The sequence below is a fragment of the Bombina bombina genome, chromosome 1 (genome assembly GCF_027579735.1).
Source record: "Bombina bombina isolate aBomBom1 chromosome 1, aBomBom1.pri, whole genome shotgun sequence".
Classification (NCBI taxonomy): Eukaryota; Metazoa; Chordata; class Amphibia; order Anura; family Bombinatoridae; genus Bombina; species Bombina bombina.
The window spans coordinates 231,941,440-231,961,191 of NC_069499.1; the positions used below are offsets into that span (position 1 = coordinate 231,941,440).

Below are 19,752 nucleotides of genomic sequence, written 5' to 3' on the forward strand. Positions count from 1 at the left end.
TGCTATATAGCTCCTCCCCTAACTGCCATTACCAGTCATTCTCTTGCACCCAACGAATAGATAGGATGTGTGAGAGGACTGTGGTGATTATACTTAGTTTCATACCTTCAATCAAAAGTTTGTTATTTTATAATAGCACCGGAGTGTGTTATTCCTTCTCTGGTAGAATTTGAAGAAGAATCTACCTGAGTTTTTCTATGATTTTAGCCGGAGTAGTTAAGATCATATTGCTGTTTCTCGGCCATCTGAGGAGAGGTAAACTTCAGATCAGGGGACAGCGGGCAGATTAATCTGCAAAGAGGTATGTAGCAGCTTATTATTTTCTGACAATGGAATTGATGAGAAAATTCTGCCATACCGATATAATGTAAACTCAGCCTTAAATGCAGTAGCAGCAACTGGTATCAGGCTGTCATGTATGTATATTTTACACTTCAGTATTCTGGGGAATGGCACTTCACTGGAATTATACTGTATGCATAAAACTTTAGCCTAATTTGCAGGGACTAGCAACAGGCTTTTTAATAACACTCAATTTATTAATGTTAAACGTTTTTTGCTGGCATGTAAAATCGTTTAATTTTCTGAGGTACTGGGTGAAAAAATGTTTTGGGCACTATTTTTTTTTTTTCCACTTGGCAGTCGTTTTATTTAATTTATGACAGTTTACTGATCTCTCTCACTGTTATGTGTGAGGGGGAGATTCAGTCAGAAGTTTGTCTTCCCTGCATGATCCGGTTCATCTCTACAGAACTCAGGGGTCTTCAAAACTTGTTTTGAGGGAGGTAATCACTCACAGCAGAGCTGTGAGATTGTAGTTGACTGTGATAAAAAAACGTTTATTTCTGTATTTATTTATTTTATTTTTTTTCTGCTATCAGGGTTAGTTATCCTTTGCTAATGGCAGCAATCCTTTGCTAAAATTGTGTTTTTTACAAAGATTTGATGCTATAACTTTTCAGTTTATTAATTTTCAACTGTCATAACTTTTTCTGTGCTTCTTATAGGCACAGTACGTTTTCATATTATAGTAAATTACTTGAAAAGTATTTCCAAGTTGCTAGTTTATTTGCTAGTGTGTTAAACATGTCTGATTCAGAGGAAGATATCTGTGCTATATGTGCTAAAGCCAAAGTGGAGCTCAATAGAAATTTATGTACTAACTGTATTGATGCTACTTTAAATAAAAGTCAATCTGTATAAATTGAACATATTTCACCAAACAACGAGGGGAGAGTTATGCCGACTAACTCGCCTCACGTGTCAGTACCTGCATCTCCCGCTCGGGAGGTGCGTGATATTGTAGCGCCAAGTACATCTGGGCGGCCATTACAAATCACATTACAGGATATGGCTACTGTTATGACTGAAGTTTTGGCTAAATTACCAGAACTAAGAGGTAAGCGTGATCACTCTGGGGTGAGAACAGAGTGCGCTGATAATATTAGGGCCATGTCAGACACTGCGTCACAATTTGCAGAACATGAGGACGGAGAGTAATGGATGACCCGTGGACTGACTACACTTAACAGGAGAAATATAAATATGCTGCAGTGACCATGGGTCTGGTCTGAGATCAATTGCGCGCATAAAGCTGGCAAAAGTGGCACGCATGAAGCTTTAGATCACACACACTGCCCTGAGGTTGTTCAGCCCCATACATTTAGAAATATACTGCAGCCTGAATTGAGCCACTTGATTGCTAATAATAATAATAATAATAAATATATATATATATATTTATATTATTATTATTAAATTAACTGACTGGAACAAGGCCCTTTGCTGCCTGGCACCATATAATAAAGAACAAAGTGCTCAACATGTTTAGGGTGATGCAGCACAGAGAGAGAATACAACACAAACAAGTTAGCACATGGAGCCACAACTAATTATTCAAATGTTCAAACAATGTAAGTGCATTAATTTTATTTTCACCCTATTAAAAGTTTATAAAAACATTTTTTTTTCATTCATATGTCTTAGCTCAAATATCTAGGGAAGATGGTTCGCACCTTTATAAAAAGGAAATTTATGCTTACCTGATAAATTTATTTCTTTTACGATATGACGAGTCCACGGATTTCATCCTTACTTATGGGATTACGCCTCCTGGTCAGCAGGAAGTGGCAAAGAGCACCACAGCAGAGCTGTATATATATAGCTCCTCCCTTCCCTCCAACTCCAGTCATTCGACCGAAGTTAAGAAGAGAAAGGAAAAGCCAAAGGTGCAGAGGTGACTGAAGTTTAACAAAAATAAATACCCATCTTAGAAATGACAGGGTGGGCCGTGGACTCGTCATATCGTAAAAGAAATACATTTATCAGGTAAGCATAAATTTCCTTTTCTTTTACAAGATATGACGAGTCCACGGATTTCTTCCTTACTTATGGGATACAATACCAAAGCTATAGGACACGGATGAAAGGGAGCCAGGAACCTAAACGGAAGGCACCACTGCTTGAAGAACCTTTCTCCCAAAACCAGCCTCAGAAGAAGCAAAAGTATCAAATTTTAAAATTTGGAAAAAGTGTGAAGAGACGACCAAGTTGCAGCCTTGCAAATCTGTTCAACAGAAGCAGCGTTTTTAAATGCCCATGAGGAAGCCACAGCCCTAGTAGAATGAGCCGAAATTCTTTCAGGAGGCTGCTGTCCAGCAGTCTCATATGCCAAACGGATAATACTCTTCAGCCAAAAAGAAAGAGAGGTAACCCGTAGCTTTCTGGCCCCTACGCTTTCCAGACAAAACAACAAATAATGAAGATGATTGACGAAATTCCTTAGTCGCCTGCAAGTAAAACTTCAGGGCACGGACCACGTCCAAGTTATGCAACAGACGCTCCTTCTTAGAAGAAAGATTAGGACATAATGAAGGAACAATAATAATTTCCTGAGTAATATTCTTATTTGAAACAACCTTAGGAAGGAAACCAGGTTTGGTACGTAAAACCACCTTATCAGAATGGATGATAAGATAAGGCGAGTCACATTGTAACGCTGAAAGCTCAGAAACTCTACAAGCAGAAGAAATAGCAGCCAAAAATAAAACCTTCTAAGATAACTACTTAATATCTATGGAATGCATGGGTTCAAACAGAACCCCTTGAAGAACATTAAGAACTAAATTCAAACTCCAGGGTGGAGCAATTGGTCTAAACACAGGCTTGATTCTGGTTAGAGCCTGACAAAAAGACTGAACGTCTGGAACATCTGCCAAACGTTTGTGTAGTAAAATTGACAAAGCAGACATTTGTCCCTTTAAGGAACTTGTTGATAACCCTTTCTCCAATCCTTCTTGGAGAAAAAAGATAGAATCCTTGGAATCCTAACTCTACTCCATGAGTAGCCCTTGGATTTGCACCAATAAAGATATTTACGCCATATCTTATGGTAGATCTTTCTAGTAACAGGCTTACGTGCCTGAATCAAAGTATCAATGACCGAATCAGAGAATCCCTGCTTAGATAAAATCAAGCGTTCAATCTCCAAGCAGTCAGTTGCAGAGAAACTAGGTTCGGATGTTGGAAGGGTCCCTGAATGAGAAGGTCCTGCCTCAATGGAAGCTTCCATGGCGGCAGAGAAGACATGTCCACTAGATAGGCATACCATGTCCTGCGAGGCCACGCAGGCACGATTAGAATTACTGAAGCCCTCTCCTGTTTCATCCGAGCAATCACCCGGGGAAGGAGAGCAAACGGTGGAAACTCATAAGCTAGGCTGAACGGCCAAGGCATCTATCAGTTCGGCCTGAGGATCCCTTGACCTGGATCCGTATCTTGGGAGCTTGGCATTCTGACGAGACGCCATCAGCTCCAATTCCGGTCTGCCCCATCTGAGAATCAGGGTGGCAAAGACCTCCGGATGGAGTTCCCACTCCCCCCCGGATGAAACGTCTGTCGGCTTAAAAAGCCTGCTTCCCAGTAAGCCTGCTTCCCAGTTGTCCACTCCTCGGATGTAGATTGCTGACAGATAACAAGAGTGAGCCTCCGCCCACCGAATTATCTTGGATACTTCTGTCATCGCTATGGAGTTCCTTGTTTCTCCCTGATGATTGATGTAAGCCAGTGTCGTGATGTTGTTCGACTGAAAACTGATGAATTTGGCCGAAGCCAACTGAGGCCAAACCTGAAGCGCATTGAATATTGCTCTCAATTCCAGAATATTGATTGGAAGTAGAGACTCCGACTGAGTCCACACACCCTGAGCCTTCAGGGAATTCCAGACTGCACCCAAACCTAGTAGACTGGCGTCCGTTGTCACTATCACCCATGAGGGTCTGCGGAAGCACGTCCCTTAGGACAGATGATCCGGCGACAACCACCAAAGAAGAAAGTCTCTTGTCTCCTGATCCAGATCTATCTGAGGAGACAAATTTGCATAATCTCCATTCCACTGCCTGAGCATGCTCAGTTGTAGCGGTCTGAGATGAAAACGAGCAAACGGAATGGATGTCCATTGCCGCTACCATCAATCCTATGACCTCCATGCACTGAGCCACTGATGGCCGAGGATTGGACTGAAGGGTTTGGCATGTATTCAGAATCTTTAACTTTCTGACCTCTGTCAAGAAAATTTCATGGATATAGAATCTATTAGCGCTCCCAAGAAGGGGACCCTTGTCTGTGGAATTAATGAACTCTTTTCTAGATTCACCTTCCACCCGTGAGTCCTCAGAAAGGACAGAACCATGTCTTTATGAGACTTTGTCAGATGGTAAGACGACGCCTGGATCAGAATATCGTCTAGATAAGGCTCAACTGCAATACCCTGCGGCCTTTGTGAAGATCCTGGGTGCTGTGGCCAACCCGAAGGGAAGAGCAACAAACTGAAAATGTTTGTCCAGGAAGGCAAACCTTAGGAACTGATGATCCTTGTGGATAGGAATATGAAGGTATGCATCCTTCAAGTCCACGGTAGTCATATATTTACCCTCCTGGATCAATGGTAGAATTGTTTGAATAGTCTCCATCTTGAAGGATGGGACTCTGAGAAACTTGTTCAGACCCATTTTAGATCTCAAGAGTCTAAACGTTCCCTCTTTTTTGGGAACCACAAAAAGATTTGAGTAAAACCCCTGCCCCTGTTCTAGTATTGGAATGTGACAAATTGCTCCCATAGTAGAGAGGTCTTTTACACAACGTAAGAACGCCTCTCTTTTTATCTGGTCTACAGACAAGCATGAAAGAAGAAACCTCCCCCTTGGGAGAGCATTTTTCAATTCCAGTGAGTCCTGAACATCCCTTACCCAAGCCTGGGTAAAGAGAGAAAGTCTGCCCCCTACTAGATCCGGTCCCGGATCAGGGGCCGCCCCTTCATGCTGTCTTGGGAGCAGTAGTGGGCTTCTTGGGTTGTTTACCTTTGTTCCAAGCCTGGTTGGGTCTCCAGACGACCTTGGCTTGAGCAAAATTCCTGTCCTGTTTAGCAGAAGAAGAAGAAGCGGGGAATCCTTTGAAGTTCCGAAAGGACCTGAAAATTATTTTGTTTACCCCTCAGTTTAGCTGCTTTATCCTGAGGTAGGAGATGACCCTTACCTCCCGTAATGTCAGAAATGATTTTTTTCAAGTCAGGCCCGAATAGGGTTTTCCCTTTGAAAGGAATAGCTAAAAGCTTTGACTTAGATGACATCAGCAGACCAAGACTTTAAGCATAACGCTCCACGCACTAAAATGGCAAATCCGGCATTCTTAGCCGCCAACTTGGCAATCTGAAAGGCGGTGCCCGTAATAAAAGAATTAGCCAGCTTAAAGGGACATTATACACTCAATCTACACTGCTATCTACAATAGAGTTTTTTTCCATACTATTGTACTAATAGGGCTGCGCGTCTGAGCACGCAAAATTAGGCCCCGCCCACCGTGGGCGTAACTCGAGCCGTACTGAAAACCGCATGGGAGTAAAACATCATATCGGATTCTCACAACGTTAAAGCCATGTGCCCCTCCATACTCTCAATAATAAGCCATGTGCCCCTCCATACTCTCAATAATAAACGCAACTTCATGAAACGTTGCCCTCTCTCAAGACAGTTACAATGAAATAACAATGACAGCCCTTAGGCAGAAACCGCATCTCCCAGCGTTTAGCCCACACTGAGTACACACAAGTGAAAAACATACTGATATCAAAATAACGTTTGCATCAAGCAATCAATAAAAAAGGGAATTCCAGGTACACCATTTCCATACATATAGTGCATACTGCTTACCCCAACCCAGATAGGGAATAATGTCAGCTTGTTCTGATGTATCAAGTCTCCCCAGAAACAAATGACTGAAACATACCTCAATGCTGCTTGTAGCATGACACGGTTCTCCACACTGAAGATATTTCTTTACACTACCTTCAACTGCTCTGTGGAAACCAGCAGGATCTTAGATAATGTCTGCTAAGATCATCAACATCAGGGCAGAAAAATAATATGTCTCCACTCCTCTTGGGAATTAATTGACTGATGATTTCTCCCTGAGAAAAATAGTACTCACTGGCACCATTTTAAAATAAAAAAAACTTCTTGATTGAAGAATCTAAACTAACACCTCACTTTACCTCTTCCTATCACTAACACAGGCAAAAAGAATGACTGGAGTGGGAGGAAAGGGAGGAGCTATATATACAGCTCTGCTGTGGTGCTCTTTTCCACTTCCTGCTGACCAGGAGGCGTAATCCCATAAGTAAGGATGAAATCCGTGGACTTGTCATATCTTGTAAAAGAAATAGTAAATATAAATTGTATAAATCATACGGCAGAGAAACTCTGTCTATACTTACCTTTATGAGGCTGGTATCCAAGTGGTCGTGCAAGGCTCGCCTGGAGATCAAATTTGGACTTTTTGCTTGTAGTTGGAGTTTCTGTATTTTCAGCACTAAACTTAAATGGAGTGATAACTAAAGAGTAACAGAATGAAGAGTTAGATATTAAAACTAAATTTGACCTAGACTAGTGAGGTTATTAAACATGAGCCTAGATCAGGCTTAGAACTGGTGTTTTATGCACAAAATAAGTTAGAATCATATTTACAATATTTGTACCATGTGAGTAAGAAGAGGGCAAGTTTAGAATGTTCAAGCTTTGAAGATTTTAATTAGAATTTCTATTGTGGCAACTGAAGCTATTTGCCTTTATATATATTTTTGTATTATAGAAAGAAGAAACCTACCTTTAAAAGTCAGTTATGCTAACATTGTAGGTTGTATAAGGCGTACTAAAAAGTATAGTGTAAAATGTTACTAGCACCACAGGCTAAACATACCTTGCTGACTGGATTTCTCTGCAGAAATGTTCATGTCACCCTTTCTGATGGCAGACAGGGATCTCCTGATATCACTACTAGGAGTGACTGCTACAAAGCAAGAGGACTTCCTGGATGGGGTCTTAATAAGAGATCTCTTATGCTCATTATCTTTTGTTGCCTCAGAGAACCTGAATTAGCAGAAACAAACCAAGTTAACTGCAGTTTTTAAGATTCGGTTTGGCTTAAAATGAAATTTTGATGCTAAAGTGCCCGGTTTTTAAAAATTTGATTAAAAACAGGGGCACTTTAATTCGTCAAAATTTACATTTCACTTGTGTTGTGAAAAAATACTTACCTTTTAATCTTTAAAGCCGCTTCAGCTTCCTCCGCCCGTCGCAAAGCCTCTTCCTGGGTCTAAAATGAGGACTCCAGCTACCTCCAATCACGGCGTTGAATCAGACACCGATTCCACCTGGGGGGGGGGGGGGGGGGAAGCCGTGATTGGAGGATGACCCATCCATAATTTCTGACGTCAGAAATGGCTTGCGACAACCGGGGGAAGGTGGAGCGACTGTCAAATTTTAAAAGGTAAGTATTTTTTCACAACGAGTGAAATGTAAATTTTGATGAATTAAAGTGCCCCTGCTTTTAATCGAATTTTTAAAAAGCGGGCACTTTTGCATCAAAACTTACATTCATTTTAATGTGCATTGTGAGTTTATAAGTCACGTAGACTATCAGAACATAACAAAAAGTTAAGCGTAAGACATTTGCTGTAACCCGACAAATAATACCATCTTGTCAGACTATAGTTTGTAAAAATAGATTCAAAAACAAGACTGAAAACATTACTCAAAAGAGGAAGCAATTATTTCATCACTATCTTTTAAATGGTAAAAACTGCCTGAAGTTCACTCCTATGAGTAGCATTTAAAGGACCAGTCAACACATTAGATTTGCATAATCAACAAATGCAAGATAACAAGACAATGCAATAGCACTTAGTCTGAACTTCAAATGAGTAGTAGATTTTTTATATAACAGATTTCAGTTATGTATATTTCCACTCCCCTTGTACTATGTGATAGCAATCAGCCAATCACAAATGCATATACGTATAGTCTGAATTCTTGCACATGCTCAGTAGGATCTGGTGATTAAAAAATTGTAAAAATAAAAGACTGGGCACATTGTTTTTAATGGAAGTAAATTGGAAAGTTGTTTAAAATTACATGCTGTATCTGAATCATGAAAATTTAATTTAACCTGAGTGTCCCTTTAAGAGAAATATGAAAGGGTGCAGTGGTTTCTTGTAATTTTACATTGAAAAATGAAATGTAAGTTTTTTAATGTAACATTTGCTATAATAGTTCAACGCTTTTATCATCAAATACATTTGATATGGTTTTTGTGAAAATAAAATCTTTATTACAGCACCTAATATTATCTGTCTAGAAATATTTCCATTTAAATTTGGCGTTAACAAATTGTATGCAAGTGTTCAGATGATCACTCTATTTGCCATCTCAAGCTATTGTTGAATTCTTTACTCCGATTTTAAGCTTGGTTCTGACCTCTGCCTTTTGTTTATTGCCTACACATGACTCTGTTCCGATTTAGTTATTTGTATTTCTCCTGTTTCCTCATCTAAGTTTTCCATATTATAAATAACAAAAAGGTAGCACATAGTAAAAGGGAATATATAAAAATTAACCTGCGTCCAAGCTACAAGTAATTCATATACATGCATTACTTAAAGGGACAGTCTACTTGAATTTTTTTATTGCTTAAAAAGATAGATAATCCTTTTAATCCCCATTTTTACATAAACACATATTAATACACTTTTTACCTCTGTGATTACCGCGTATCTAAGCCTCTGCAAACGGCCCCCTTATCTTAGTTCTTTTGACAAACTTGCATTTTAGCCAATCAGTGCTGACTCAAATAATTCCACGGGAGTGAGCACAATGTTATCTATAGGACACGCATGAACTAGCACTATTTAACCATACTATGGTTAAATGAACTAGCACTATTTAACCATAAGAGGTAGCTTCAATATTGATGAGATGTTAAGATATATACCGCTCGATTATAAGACTGTTTTTTTCAGGGAAAAAAAAAAACAAAACTCTGAAAAACCGACATCATCCTATAATCGAGCCTGAAACCGGAAACATTCATAATGAATAGACACCAGCCCCTGTCTTCACTACAGTATAACTGTAATTAACCATGCAGTGAGTCATAGCTCAGTAGCCGCTAGATTTACCTTTAACCGGCCCCTGTCTCTTCCCTACAGTAAAATTAAAACCACAGAGACCAGGTAGTAGTAGCAGCAGCTAGATTCCATGCAGCTAAAGGACCAACAAACTCACATCACAGACAGAAGCCATGTGACTGTAGTGAGTAGCATGATTATTTGGTCCTTTAGCGAACTGGATCATTCTAGCTGCAGATTAGCTACCAGGTAAAACCAGTAAATGTGAGGTGACAGCTTACTGAAATGAGGATAATTCATGATGAGGGGGAGCAGCTCAGCTGTGGGTGCAGCAGAGTGAGGGGTTCAGAATTAAGGATTAAGAGGGTGAAGGTAAGGACACAGAGGGGGCTATTTGTGAGGCAAAGGAGACGCGTCTTATAATCAAGGTCTTTATTTTTTTTTTCTTCTTCAATAATATCCACAGTTGGGGGGGGGGGGGTCGTCTTACAATCAAGCAAATACGGTACTTTGAATATTGTCTAATGTGAACATTGATTCCTGTACATACACAGTTATGATATAGAATAATGTAAAGTATAGTAATATAAAGTGGAAATCTATATAACACAGAGTATGCCAAATGTGTATAGGTTCTTTTTTTTCTTTAATTACCATTTTCTGTAACATTTCAATTTGGAATGTATTCTTCTTTTATTGTTAAAGGGACAGTAAACACCAGAATTTTTGTTTTTTTAAAAAAGGTAGATAATCCCTTTATTACCCATTCCCCAATTTTGCATAACCAACAGTTATAATTATACACTTTTTACCTCTGTGATTACCTTGCATCTATGGCTCTGCAAACTGCCCCTTATTTCAGTTCTTTTGACAGACTTGCATTTTTAGCCAATCAGTGCTTGCTCCTGTCAAAATGCTTTCAAATTAGAGGTGGCCTTCAAGGTCTAAGAAATTAGCATATATACCTCCTATAGTTAGCTTTCAACTAAGAATACCAATAGAAGAAAGCAAAATTGGTAATAAAAGTAAATCGGAAAGTTGTTTAAATTACATGCCCTATTTAAATCATGAAAGTTTTTTTTTTTTTTTACTTGACTGTCCCTTTAAATAGGGCAATACGAGAGGGAGGAGCTTGGTGAGCTGCAGAGCAGACGTGCTGATACAGAGCTCTTGCACAAAAAGCTGTTTAAAGTGTTGTTTTCAGCGATAATAAGTACACAAATCTCCATAATAACATCAGGGAAGCATCTGGGAGATTGTAGATAGCACTTCTGGGACGTATTTTTAATGCAAAAGAGGATCCGAAGCCAGGCCGACTAGGAGTTCCGGAAGAGGTAGCAGGAAAGTCCGGGGCTTCGGCCTATATCGGCATTCATACAACATCATTACGGATCGACTGAAAGGACAGTGACAAACTGAGCCGGTTGTAGCCGGAATAAGAGAGGAGACTTCTTCCAGGCAAATAAATCGCGGAGTGAGCGTAAGACACTTTACTCCAGGGGTGTCCAAACTTTGCTTTCCAGAGGTTTTGGAACTACATTTCCGATGATGCTCAGCCAGCATTTTATCTAGCTGAGCATCATGGGAAATGTAGTTCCAAAACCTCTGGAGAGCAAAGTTTGGACACCCCTGCTTTACTCCTTCGAACACTCGATAATAAATACCTTGGGCTGCGGCCTGCACGTTACAGCACAGAGCATTACGATGCACATGAACTTTGGCTAACAGAGAGGTTATGTAATTAGGACATTATTGGGAAAGAACGATATATAGAGGAACTCTCTCCTGCATAGGGGCTCTCACAGTCAGCACTCACAGATTGGAAACATACAAAGGTGCAGAGGGGTCTGCAGTGAGGGAGACTTAGCAGGCGGGAGAAGACGCCATTTTCCGAAACAAGATCTAATGTGAGTGCAAATTTGATATATTTGGACAGTCTCCTTATAAGGCTCCCTTTTTCCAAATTCTCTACCTGAGCTGTGGAACTCTGTAGCAGCGGCTTAGGAATACCTATAGAGAATTCACAGGAGCCTATAGGTCACCAGACAAGAGAGACTCCTTAACATATCTATATCACCTCCTTAAAAGCACGATGTGATATTGACTGCAGTCTCGACATCCATCTTGCCTGACAACTGATCCAAATGTACCCTACAAGTAGAGGGTTATTATAAACATGAACGCACAACCCTAAATAGTTCCCATAAATCCTAAGAGCAAGCAAGCACAAGTAATATTGAACACCTAGGCTCCCCACAACGTTAAACCCCAATTAAGAGATACCATCTATCATATATCACAAAATGAAGAATAAATCACAAACAGTGAAAGAATGCCTATCGAGATCTCAATCTAAACAAAAAGGTCTAGATAAAGGTAATTCCCCTATGGCAACTAGTTCACCAACACAGAGCACTGAGAAATCTGGGGAACCCAGAACAGAGGAAACTAACAAAGAGCTCCTGTCCCAAATTAAGTCATTGTTCCAAGAAGAATTTAAAATGGCCCTATCTGAAATCAAACAAGACCTCAGAGAGATAGGTGGGAGAACCGCTGAACTGGAAGAAAAACTGGATAGTGTGACCGAGGAAATCCCCATACTCAGAAACTCGATACAAGATAACTCTGCATACGTCCGTAGACTTGAAGAACAGATTGAAGATCTGGAAAACAGATCACGTAGATCTAACCTAAGAATCCGAAATCTTCCGGAGACTTATAATAATCTAGAGGAAACAGTGACTGAACTATTTGTACAGTTAGTTCCAGATATTGAGCCAACCATGTTGCTGATGGATAGGGTCCACAGGGCCCTCAAAAGAACACAACAAATGCCACCAGAGATATCATCTTAAAACTACACTATTATCACATTAAAGAACGGATTCTAAAAGCAGCTAGAGACAAAAGATGTATAGAATTCGAAGGACACAATATTCAAATCTACACGGACCTTGCCCCAATAACACTCAGGAAAAGAAGGGATTTGAAACCCATCACTGCTGCTCTTACGAAGGAACATATAAAATACAGATGGAACTTCCCCTTCAAATTAGCCTTCACGCACCAGAATGGGAATTACAGCTGCGCTACCCTGGAGGAAGGAAAGGCTTTATTAGATCGATTACAAATTCAAAATGACATTACTACTACTTCTGCAAGCTCAGCGCCCCCCAGGAAATCTTTTCAAAAAGAGTGGACCCCAGTCGGGAGGAATGGAAAAGCAAAGAAACAAAAGATTAACCCCAGCAAAGATCTAGGGGAAGAAGATTCTGATGAAGCCACTGATTCTCCAACATGAGACCAAGGCTAAAATAAGAAGCTAAGAATATCTCAGGACTAATTCTCAAGATGAAAGGTCTAACCCACTGAGTTGGGGCAAGGCCTATATGGTAACATCCTTTTGTTTGAGACTCATTATTACTGAGTTCATGTTGATTTTATTAACCAGTTCTAGGTTAAAATGTTTACTAGTTAAAGCCCTTAGGCATAACTCACCACAGTGAGGTAAAACCCCCTGACTCCCCGCTATCCACAGTTGAGCTTTACCCCAATGAGGTTCCTACGCTAAAATTATAGATAAGGGACATTATTGGCCCCTCCCACCTTTAAATACCAACCTACCTCAAAAGGGCCCTCAGGATTATAACGTTCAATATCATTTAATAAACAAGTAATTTACACTCTTAGGATTTGTTCAACACCCCCCACCCCCCTCCATTATTCCCCCCCCTCCCCCCTCCTAACCCACGTTCATGTTAAGCACTTGATCAGGTAAATGTGATTTAACATTTATATGTTAAGTCATGTATATGTCTTTATCTCTAACATTTATTTGTATTTCATTTTTGTTTCAATTATGGTCACTGATCTCTAGGTCACTTCTTACTGGTAAGATGGGTCAGAAGGTTGATGTTACTTTTGTAATGCTTGTTGAAATATTATATGTTTTGCTAAACCTTTTCTCTATCATTCATGAAGGCTTGATTACAACTCCTCTACAGAAGCTGAGCTTGGCCTGGTCCATGAAACCCCTCCTCCAACTCAGAGACCACGATGCTCCCCTCACAGACTCACAGGTACTTTTCTAAAGAAGTTCTCCCTAACACCACAACATGCCCATAAAGATAATATCACATAATGTCAGAGGGTTAAACTCCGACATCAAAAGGAAAAAAGCAATCCTAGAATACAAGGCACTCGGGGCTAAGATAACAATGTTACAGGAAACACACTTCACATCAGCATACACGCCCACATATTGGGATAAGGCTTAGATATAGGGTAGATATTTAATAATACAAGGTTCAATACAAAACACCCCAATCCTATTAGTTAACGTATATGCCCCCAATGAATCACAGGCTAACTTTATCTCTAAACTTAGCAAGCACCTAACCCTTTGGAAGAGATATAAAACTATAGTAGGAGGTGATTTCAATATCACTATGAATGACAAAATTGACAGATCCTCGCAAGCACATACGCCCCCTAACTCACTTACAAAACCAAGTAGAATCTTACTGGACTTCACATTAGACCACAACTTGATAGATTGCTGGCGAGCCCAGAATAATGATGCTAGAGATTACACATACTATTCGCCTATGCACTCCTCACAGTCCAGAATAGACTATATCTTTGTAAGTCAAATCTTAGTGCCATTGCTTAATGACACGTCAATCACAAATTGCTCCTGGTCCGACCACTCCATAGTGGAAATCACCCTCGCAGGATTGATTAATCCACATAGGACTAAATCTTGGACTCTAAATGCATCCCTGCTTAAAGAAGGGCCAGAACTAGAAAAGTTAAAACAGCAAATATTTGAATTTATTACTATTAACAATAACTCCACACAAAACCCCTCCCTTGAATGGGGAGCACTGAAAGCTTATACACGAGGCTTACTCATGGCCGAATCTAGAAGACAAAACAAGATCAGAGAAACTAAAACACTAGACTTAAAAGCAGAAACAAACAGGCTACGATCGCAGCTCGGGCTTAATCCTTCTCGCTCCTTAGCCAATCAACTTAAAACTAAAAATGCATAATTAGACTCACTTCTAAACAAGGAGGCAGCTAGATCAATAAAAATAGTGGACACACAATACTACATCTATGGCAATAAGCCGGACCGAATGCTAGCTAACAAATTGAAAGATATAGTGAAAACCACTACAGTCCCACAGATACAAGCCCCAAATAACAAGATCACCAATGACCCTCAAGACATAGCGAACCTATTTGCAGACTACTATGGCAAACTGCATAACATATCAACAACACACAAAGAGAGGGACAGAGCTCTAGATTTTTCATCCTTTCTCGGAGATAGCACACTACCAACCGTCACCACAGAAGATCTTGACTCCCTAAATAGACCCATAACTCCAGAGGAAATAACACACAGTATAAAGAATCTTAAAAGATCCAAAGCCCCAGGACCTGATGGCTATCCTGCCATCTTTTACAAAATATTGCATCCTATTTTAGTACCCCAACTAGTTAAAGTATTTAATGCTATGATGCAAGGCAAGGAAGTTCCCAGAGAAATGTTGATGGCCCGGATCACAGTGATCCCAAAACCAGGAAAAAACAAACAACATTGCCAAAACTACACACCCATTTCCCTTATCAATCAGGACATTAAACTATTTACCAAAATCTTAGCAAACCGACTAAACCCACTTCTTACTAAATTAATCCACCCAGATCAAGTAGGATTTATCACGCAGAGAGAAGCCCCAGACAACACGAGAAAAATTATCAATTTGATTAATATAGCCTCGGTAGAAAGAATGCCTTCTCTGTTCCTCTCATTGGATGCAGAGAAGGCATTCGATAGAATTGACTGGGACTATATGTTCACGGTCCTAGAAAGAGTAGGCATCACAGGATCATTTTACGACGCCATCAAAACACTATATTCATACCCAACAGCTTATGTTAAATTGTCAGGCTACCAATCAAAACCCATACACGTTAACAACGGAAATAGACAAGGTTGTCCACTATCCCCACTTTTATTCGCTCTGAGCATAGAACCGTTAGCCATCAAGATCAGAGAAAACCAGGATATCTCTGGCATTCAGGTAGGCCAAACAGAACATAAGATCTCCTTATTTGCTGACGACGTGATCTTGACATTAACTAAACCCTTACTCTCCCTCCCCCCAGTATATAAATTAATACAACAATTTGGATCCCTATCGGGATATAAAATAAACGAAGAGAAATGTGAAGCCCTGGGAGTCGGTATCCCAAACCACACTAAAAAATTAATGGAACTTAACTTTTCATCCAGATGGCCAAAGAAGTCCATTAAATATTTAGGAATCAACTTATCTAATAACATACACTCTTTATACCAGCTGAACTATCTGCCCATGTTTAAAAACATTAGAGCCCTAATCACAAAATGGATGAAACTCAAAATCTCATTCTATGGAAGAATTATCTCTACTAAGATGTCCTTACTACCTAAGCTGCTCTACCTATTTCGCTCCTTACCCATATCTCTTCCTCTATCAGACTTGCAAAAACTCCAGAAGGACATCTTAAAATTTGTGTGGCAGGGAAAAAGAGCGAGAATCAATAAGAAACTTATGTGTACTACTAAGGGAGATGGGGGGGTGAGTCTCCCAAACCTAATATCATATTATTATTCGGCCCGCACTGCCCAAACCCTACATTGGTTCAATATCAACAATAACTCACAATGGGTAAACATTGAAGCCAACGTTATGAACACCACACCATTATCTAACCTCTTATGGACCCCTGACACCACAACTACTCGCAAAAAATGCGAATATATCGCAATCCAACACACCTTACACATCTGGAAAACACTAAACTCCAAATTCCCCCTACTTAATAGGAGATCGATGATCACCCCCTTGATAACTAAAACTACCTCTTTTGATAAAACCACACAACAGAAATGGCGTAATAGAGGACTTTATAGAATTGCAGACATATATAAAGAAGGTAGGATGATTACATACGAACAATATCAGGCTTTAGATCACGAAGACAGGAATATTTGGTATCACTACCTCCAATTAAAATCCAGAGCACAGCAAGATATGGGGGGAGAGAGGGTCCCAACAAGTACCACACTAGAGAGGCTCTGCCTAGCGGATCACCAAATCAGGGGGGGGGGAATATCTACCTTATACACACTATTCAATAGCGCACCTCTAGATAGTAAACCACCCATAATGTTAAAATGGGAAAATGACATGGGGAGAACCTGGTTAGTTAGGACGTGGAGGGAGGCCTTAGCTAATGGCTTATCTTTCTCGCAAAATGCGACCCTCAGGGAAAATTTCCTTAAGGTGGCTTTCAGATGGTATTTATTCCCAACTAGATCAGGTGATAGAGGTGACCCACTATCCAAACTCTGCTATAGAGGATGTGGCGAACTTGGGACATACCCACACATGTGGTGGGACTGTAGAAACGTTAGGGAGATTTGGAGTCATACATCTGCTCTTCTGAGTGATATTTTCCAAAAACCAATAACTTTGTCAATGGAGCAGGCCTTACTCCACTTCCCGATCCCAGGAATTTCCAAGCACAATAATAAGCTAGCTAGGTGGATATGTACAATTGTTAGACTGGGCATAACCCAATTCTGGAAAGAAACCCCCCCTAGTTTTGAAATGATAAAACAAAAAATGATATTTCACTTCGATATGGCGAGCTCCACAGCAGAATATCTAGATGATAAAAAAACATTCCTTCAACAATGGGAGCCCTTTATACATTATTATGAAGCCCTGAGGAGGAGAGGGGGGGGGGGGGCAGGAATGGACCGGGCCGGGCAATGCATTTAAGAAACAGCACCACTATCCCCCCTGGGGGTAGAGACAACTTCAAATCTGTATATTGTATTACATGTGATTGTAGAGTCTTTTCAATGTACTGAGTGACCTCTAAATGCTGGAATTTGTGACCAATGTTTATTATTTATTGTAAATGTTAAAATTTATGAATAAAAATATTTTCAACATAAATAGGGCAATACATGCTGTATGTTTTTGTTTTTTTTCTGTTATGATCCTCTGATATATTAAATTGATTTGGATTATAAAGAAATACTATAAAAAAATAATGACTTAGAAATCAGTTTACGAGCCTACTTAGGTTTAGCTTTCATCAAAGAATACTAAGAGAACAAAGCAAATTTTAAGATAAAAGTGAAGTGGAAAGTTGTTTAAAATTGCACACCCTATCTGAATCATTAACTTTACTGTCCATTCAAATTCCCAGTAAGGCACCTCTTCTTCATCAATCACTTGGCTTTGTGTAAAAACAACCAAACAATCTAAAAGATAAAGGAAGGGGCGCCTAGAGGTGCAAATCTTCCCCTCCAAACTGTCCTAACTGCTGATTCAGCAACATGGCAGATGCACATCAATTGGGGAGTAGTTTCAGAACTTTTTTCTTTCTCTATTATTGTAGAAGACTTGAATCATGAGGCACCACTTCTATCTTGCTTACAGCAGATTTTAAATAAAAAAAGAATTCACACACTGGTGTGCTATTCCTAGGTTAAAGGGACGGACTAGTCAAAAATACACTTTTGCTTTGTTCTCTTGGTATTCTTAGTTGAAAGCTAAACCTAGATAGGCTCATATGCTAATTTCTAAGTCCTTGAAGGCCGCCTCTTATCTGAATGCTTAAATGCAAGTCTGTCAAAAGAACTGAGATAAGGGGGGAGTCTACAAAGGTTTAGATACAAGGTAATCACAGAGGTAAACAACATAAATTATGCTTACCTGAGGTGCTCTTTGCCTCCTCCTGCTGGCCAGGAGTGATATTCCCACTAGTAATTGAATGACGTTGTGGACTCTCCATATCTTAGGAAAGAAAAAGGGATTATCTATCTTTTTAAACAGTAAAAATTCTGGTGTAGACTGTCCCTTTAAATACCTTGCTAAATGAAAATGATGGATTGCCTCAGTGTGACCACATCTGTCATGTGTAGAGCTCTTGTCTCAGGATATGTCTAATGATAATTGTCCTTGCATGCACTGGTCGGTTTACTGCATGTTATAGGGTACAAAGCTTAAAAGGGACATGAATGTCAGAATTAATCTTTCACAAATCAAATAGAGCATGCCATTTTAAGAGATTTTTTTAAATTTACTTCTATTATAAAATTTGTTTTGTTCACTTGGTATTTTTGTTTAAAAAAACAAAAAAACAAAGCAAGCACTCTGACAGGCTTAGGGGCAGTAATGCACTACTTGGACCTATCCGGTGATTGGTGGCTACACACATATGCCTCTTGTCATTGGCTTACCAGATGTGCAGCTAGGACCCAGTATTCTGTAACTGACTGAACACCTTTGCATTTAGAGCATTGTTTAATCATGTCCCTTTAATTTTGTAGTTTTCATCTTCAATTATCTAATTCATTTGTAACTGCAAGCCAATGCTATAAACAATGCGGTTAAAAAACGTTTAATGTGGCAGCCTTCAATTATACTATGTACTTTAATAACCAAAATAAAGCTAAATTCAAAAATATGAATCATTCTATAATAGATTTATCTTGTTCACATATTTCAAATAAGATGGTAGTTTCACAATTTACTGTTTTAATTTGATTACCTGACATTCATTTTGGATGAAGAAAATACAGAAGGTTTGAATACAGATCTATCAACCAGAATACTCTTGTTAGTCGTACTAATACGAGTGGAGGATCTCTTGTTGACAGGTGTACAAGCAGGGGATACCTCATGCGCCTTTGGCTTGGGGCTCTTTAAAGACACCCTGCCCTTCAGAGTTTTCTACAGGATAAAAAGGTTACTTAGTGTATTCACGTATATTCAGTTCTTTAAGCAACAGTAAAAGTTATTTGATCAATGTACTATTACTTTATTTTATATAGTTACGCAAAATTCCATAGCGCTGGATTTAATATTTTATATATAATCTTTCTATAAAATTAACTTTTTAATGCCGTTCTATTCCGTCATAAATACACTGGGCTTTAAAGCCGTTATGACGGAATAGAACGTCATAGCTAACGGCTATTCTGAACCCTTCTGTGCTTCCAGGATTTGATTGCGGTCTGCTGGGCGTTCTTAGGGTTGTAGGGACGCCCCCCAGACGCAATCCAATAATTGAAATCTCACGATCGTATGCATGATCGCGTGGTTTCAATTTGTCTACATTGGAACAGTTGTTCCGGTGTAGGCACTTTAGCCCTGTCACGAAAGGGTTAAAGCCTCTGAATTTATACAGATTGAATTGGAATCACATGGCTAACAACA

The 19,752-nt window shown here is 39.6% G+C and overlaps 1 protein-coding gene across 2 annotated transcripts in view; it reads right to left on the minus strand.

Moving 5' to 3' along the window:
* NUSAP1 (nucleolar and spindle associated protein 1) overlaps nt 1-19,752 on the minus strand; it is a 45,485-nt gene that overhangs the window by 14,784 nt on the left and 10,949 nt on the right. For both annotated transcript variants that reach the window (XM_053697870.1, XM_053697869.1), the window contains exons 8-10: nt 19,085-19,266; nt 7,252-7,421; nt 6,770-6,886 (exon numbers count right to left, since the gene is read on the minus strand). In XM_053697870.1, coding sequence (XP_053553845.1) covers nt 6,770-6,886; nt 7,252-7,421; nt 19,085-19,266 — 469 coding nt within the window. The remainder of the gene's footprint in view (nt 1-6,769; nt 6,887-7,251; nt 7,422-19,084; nt 19,267-19,752) is intronic.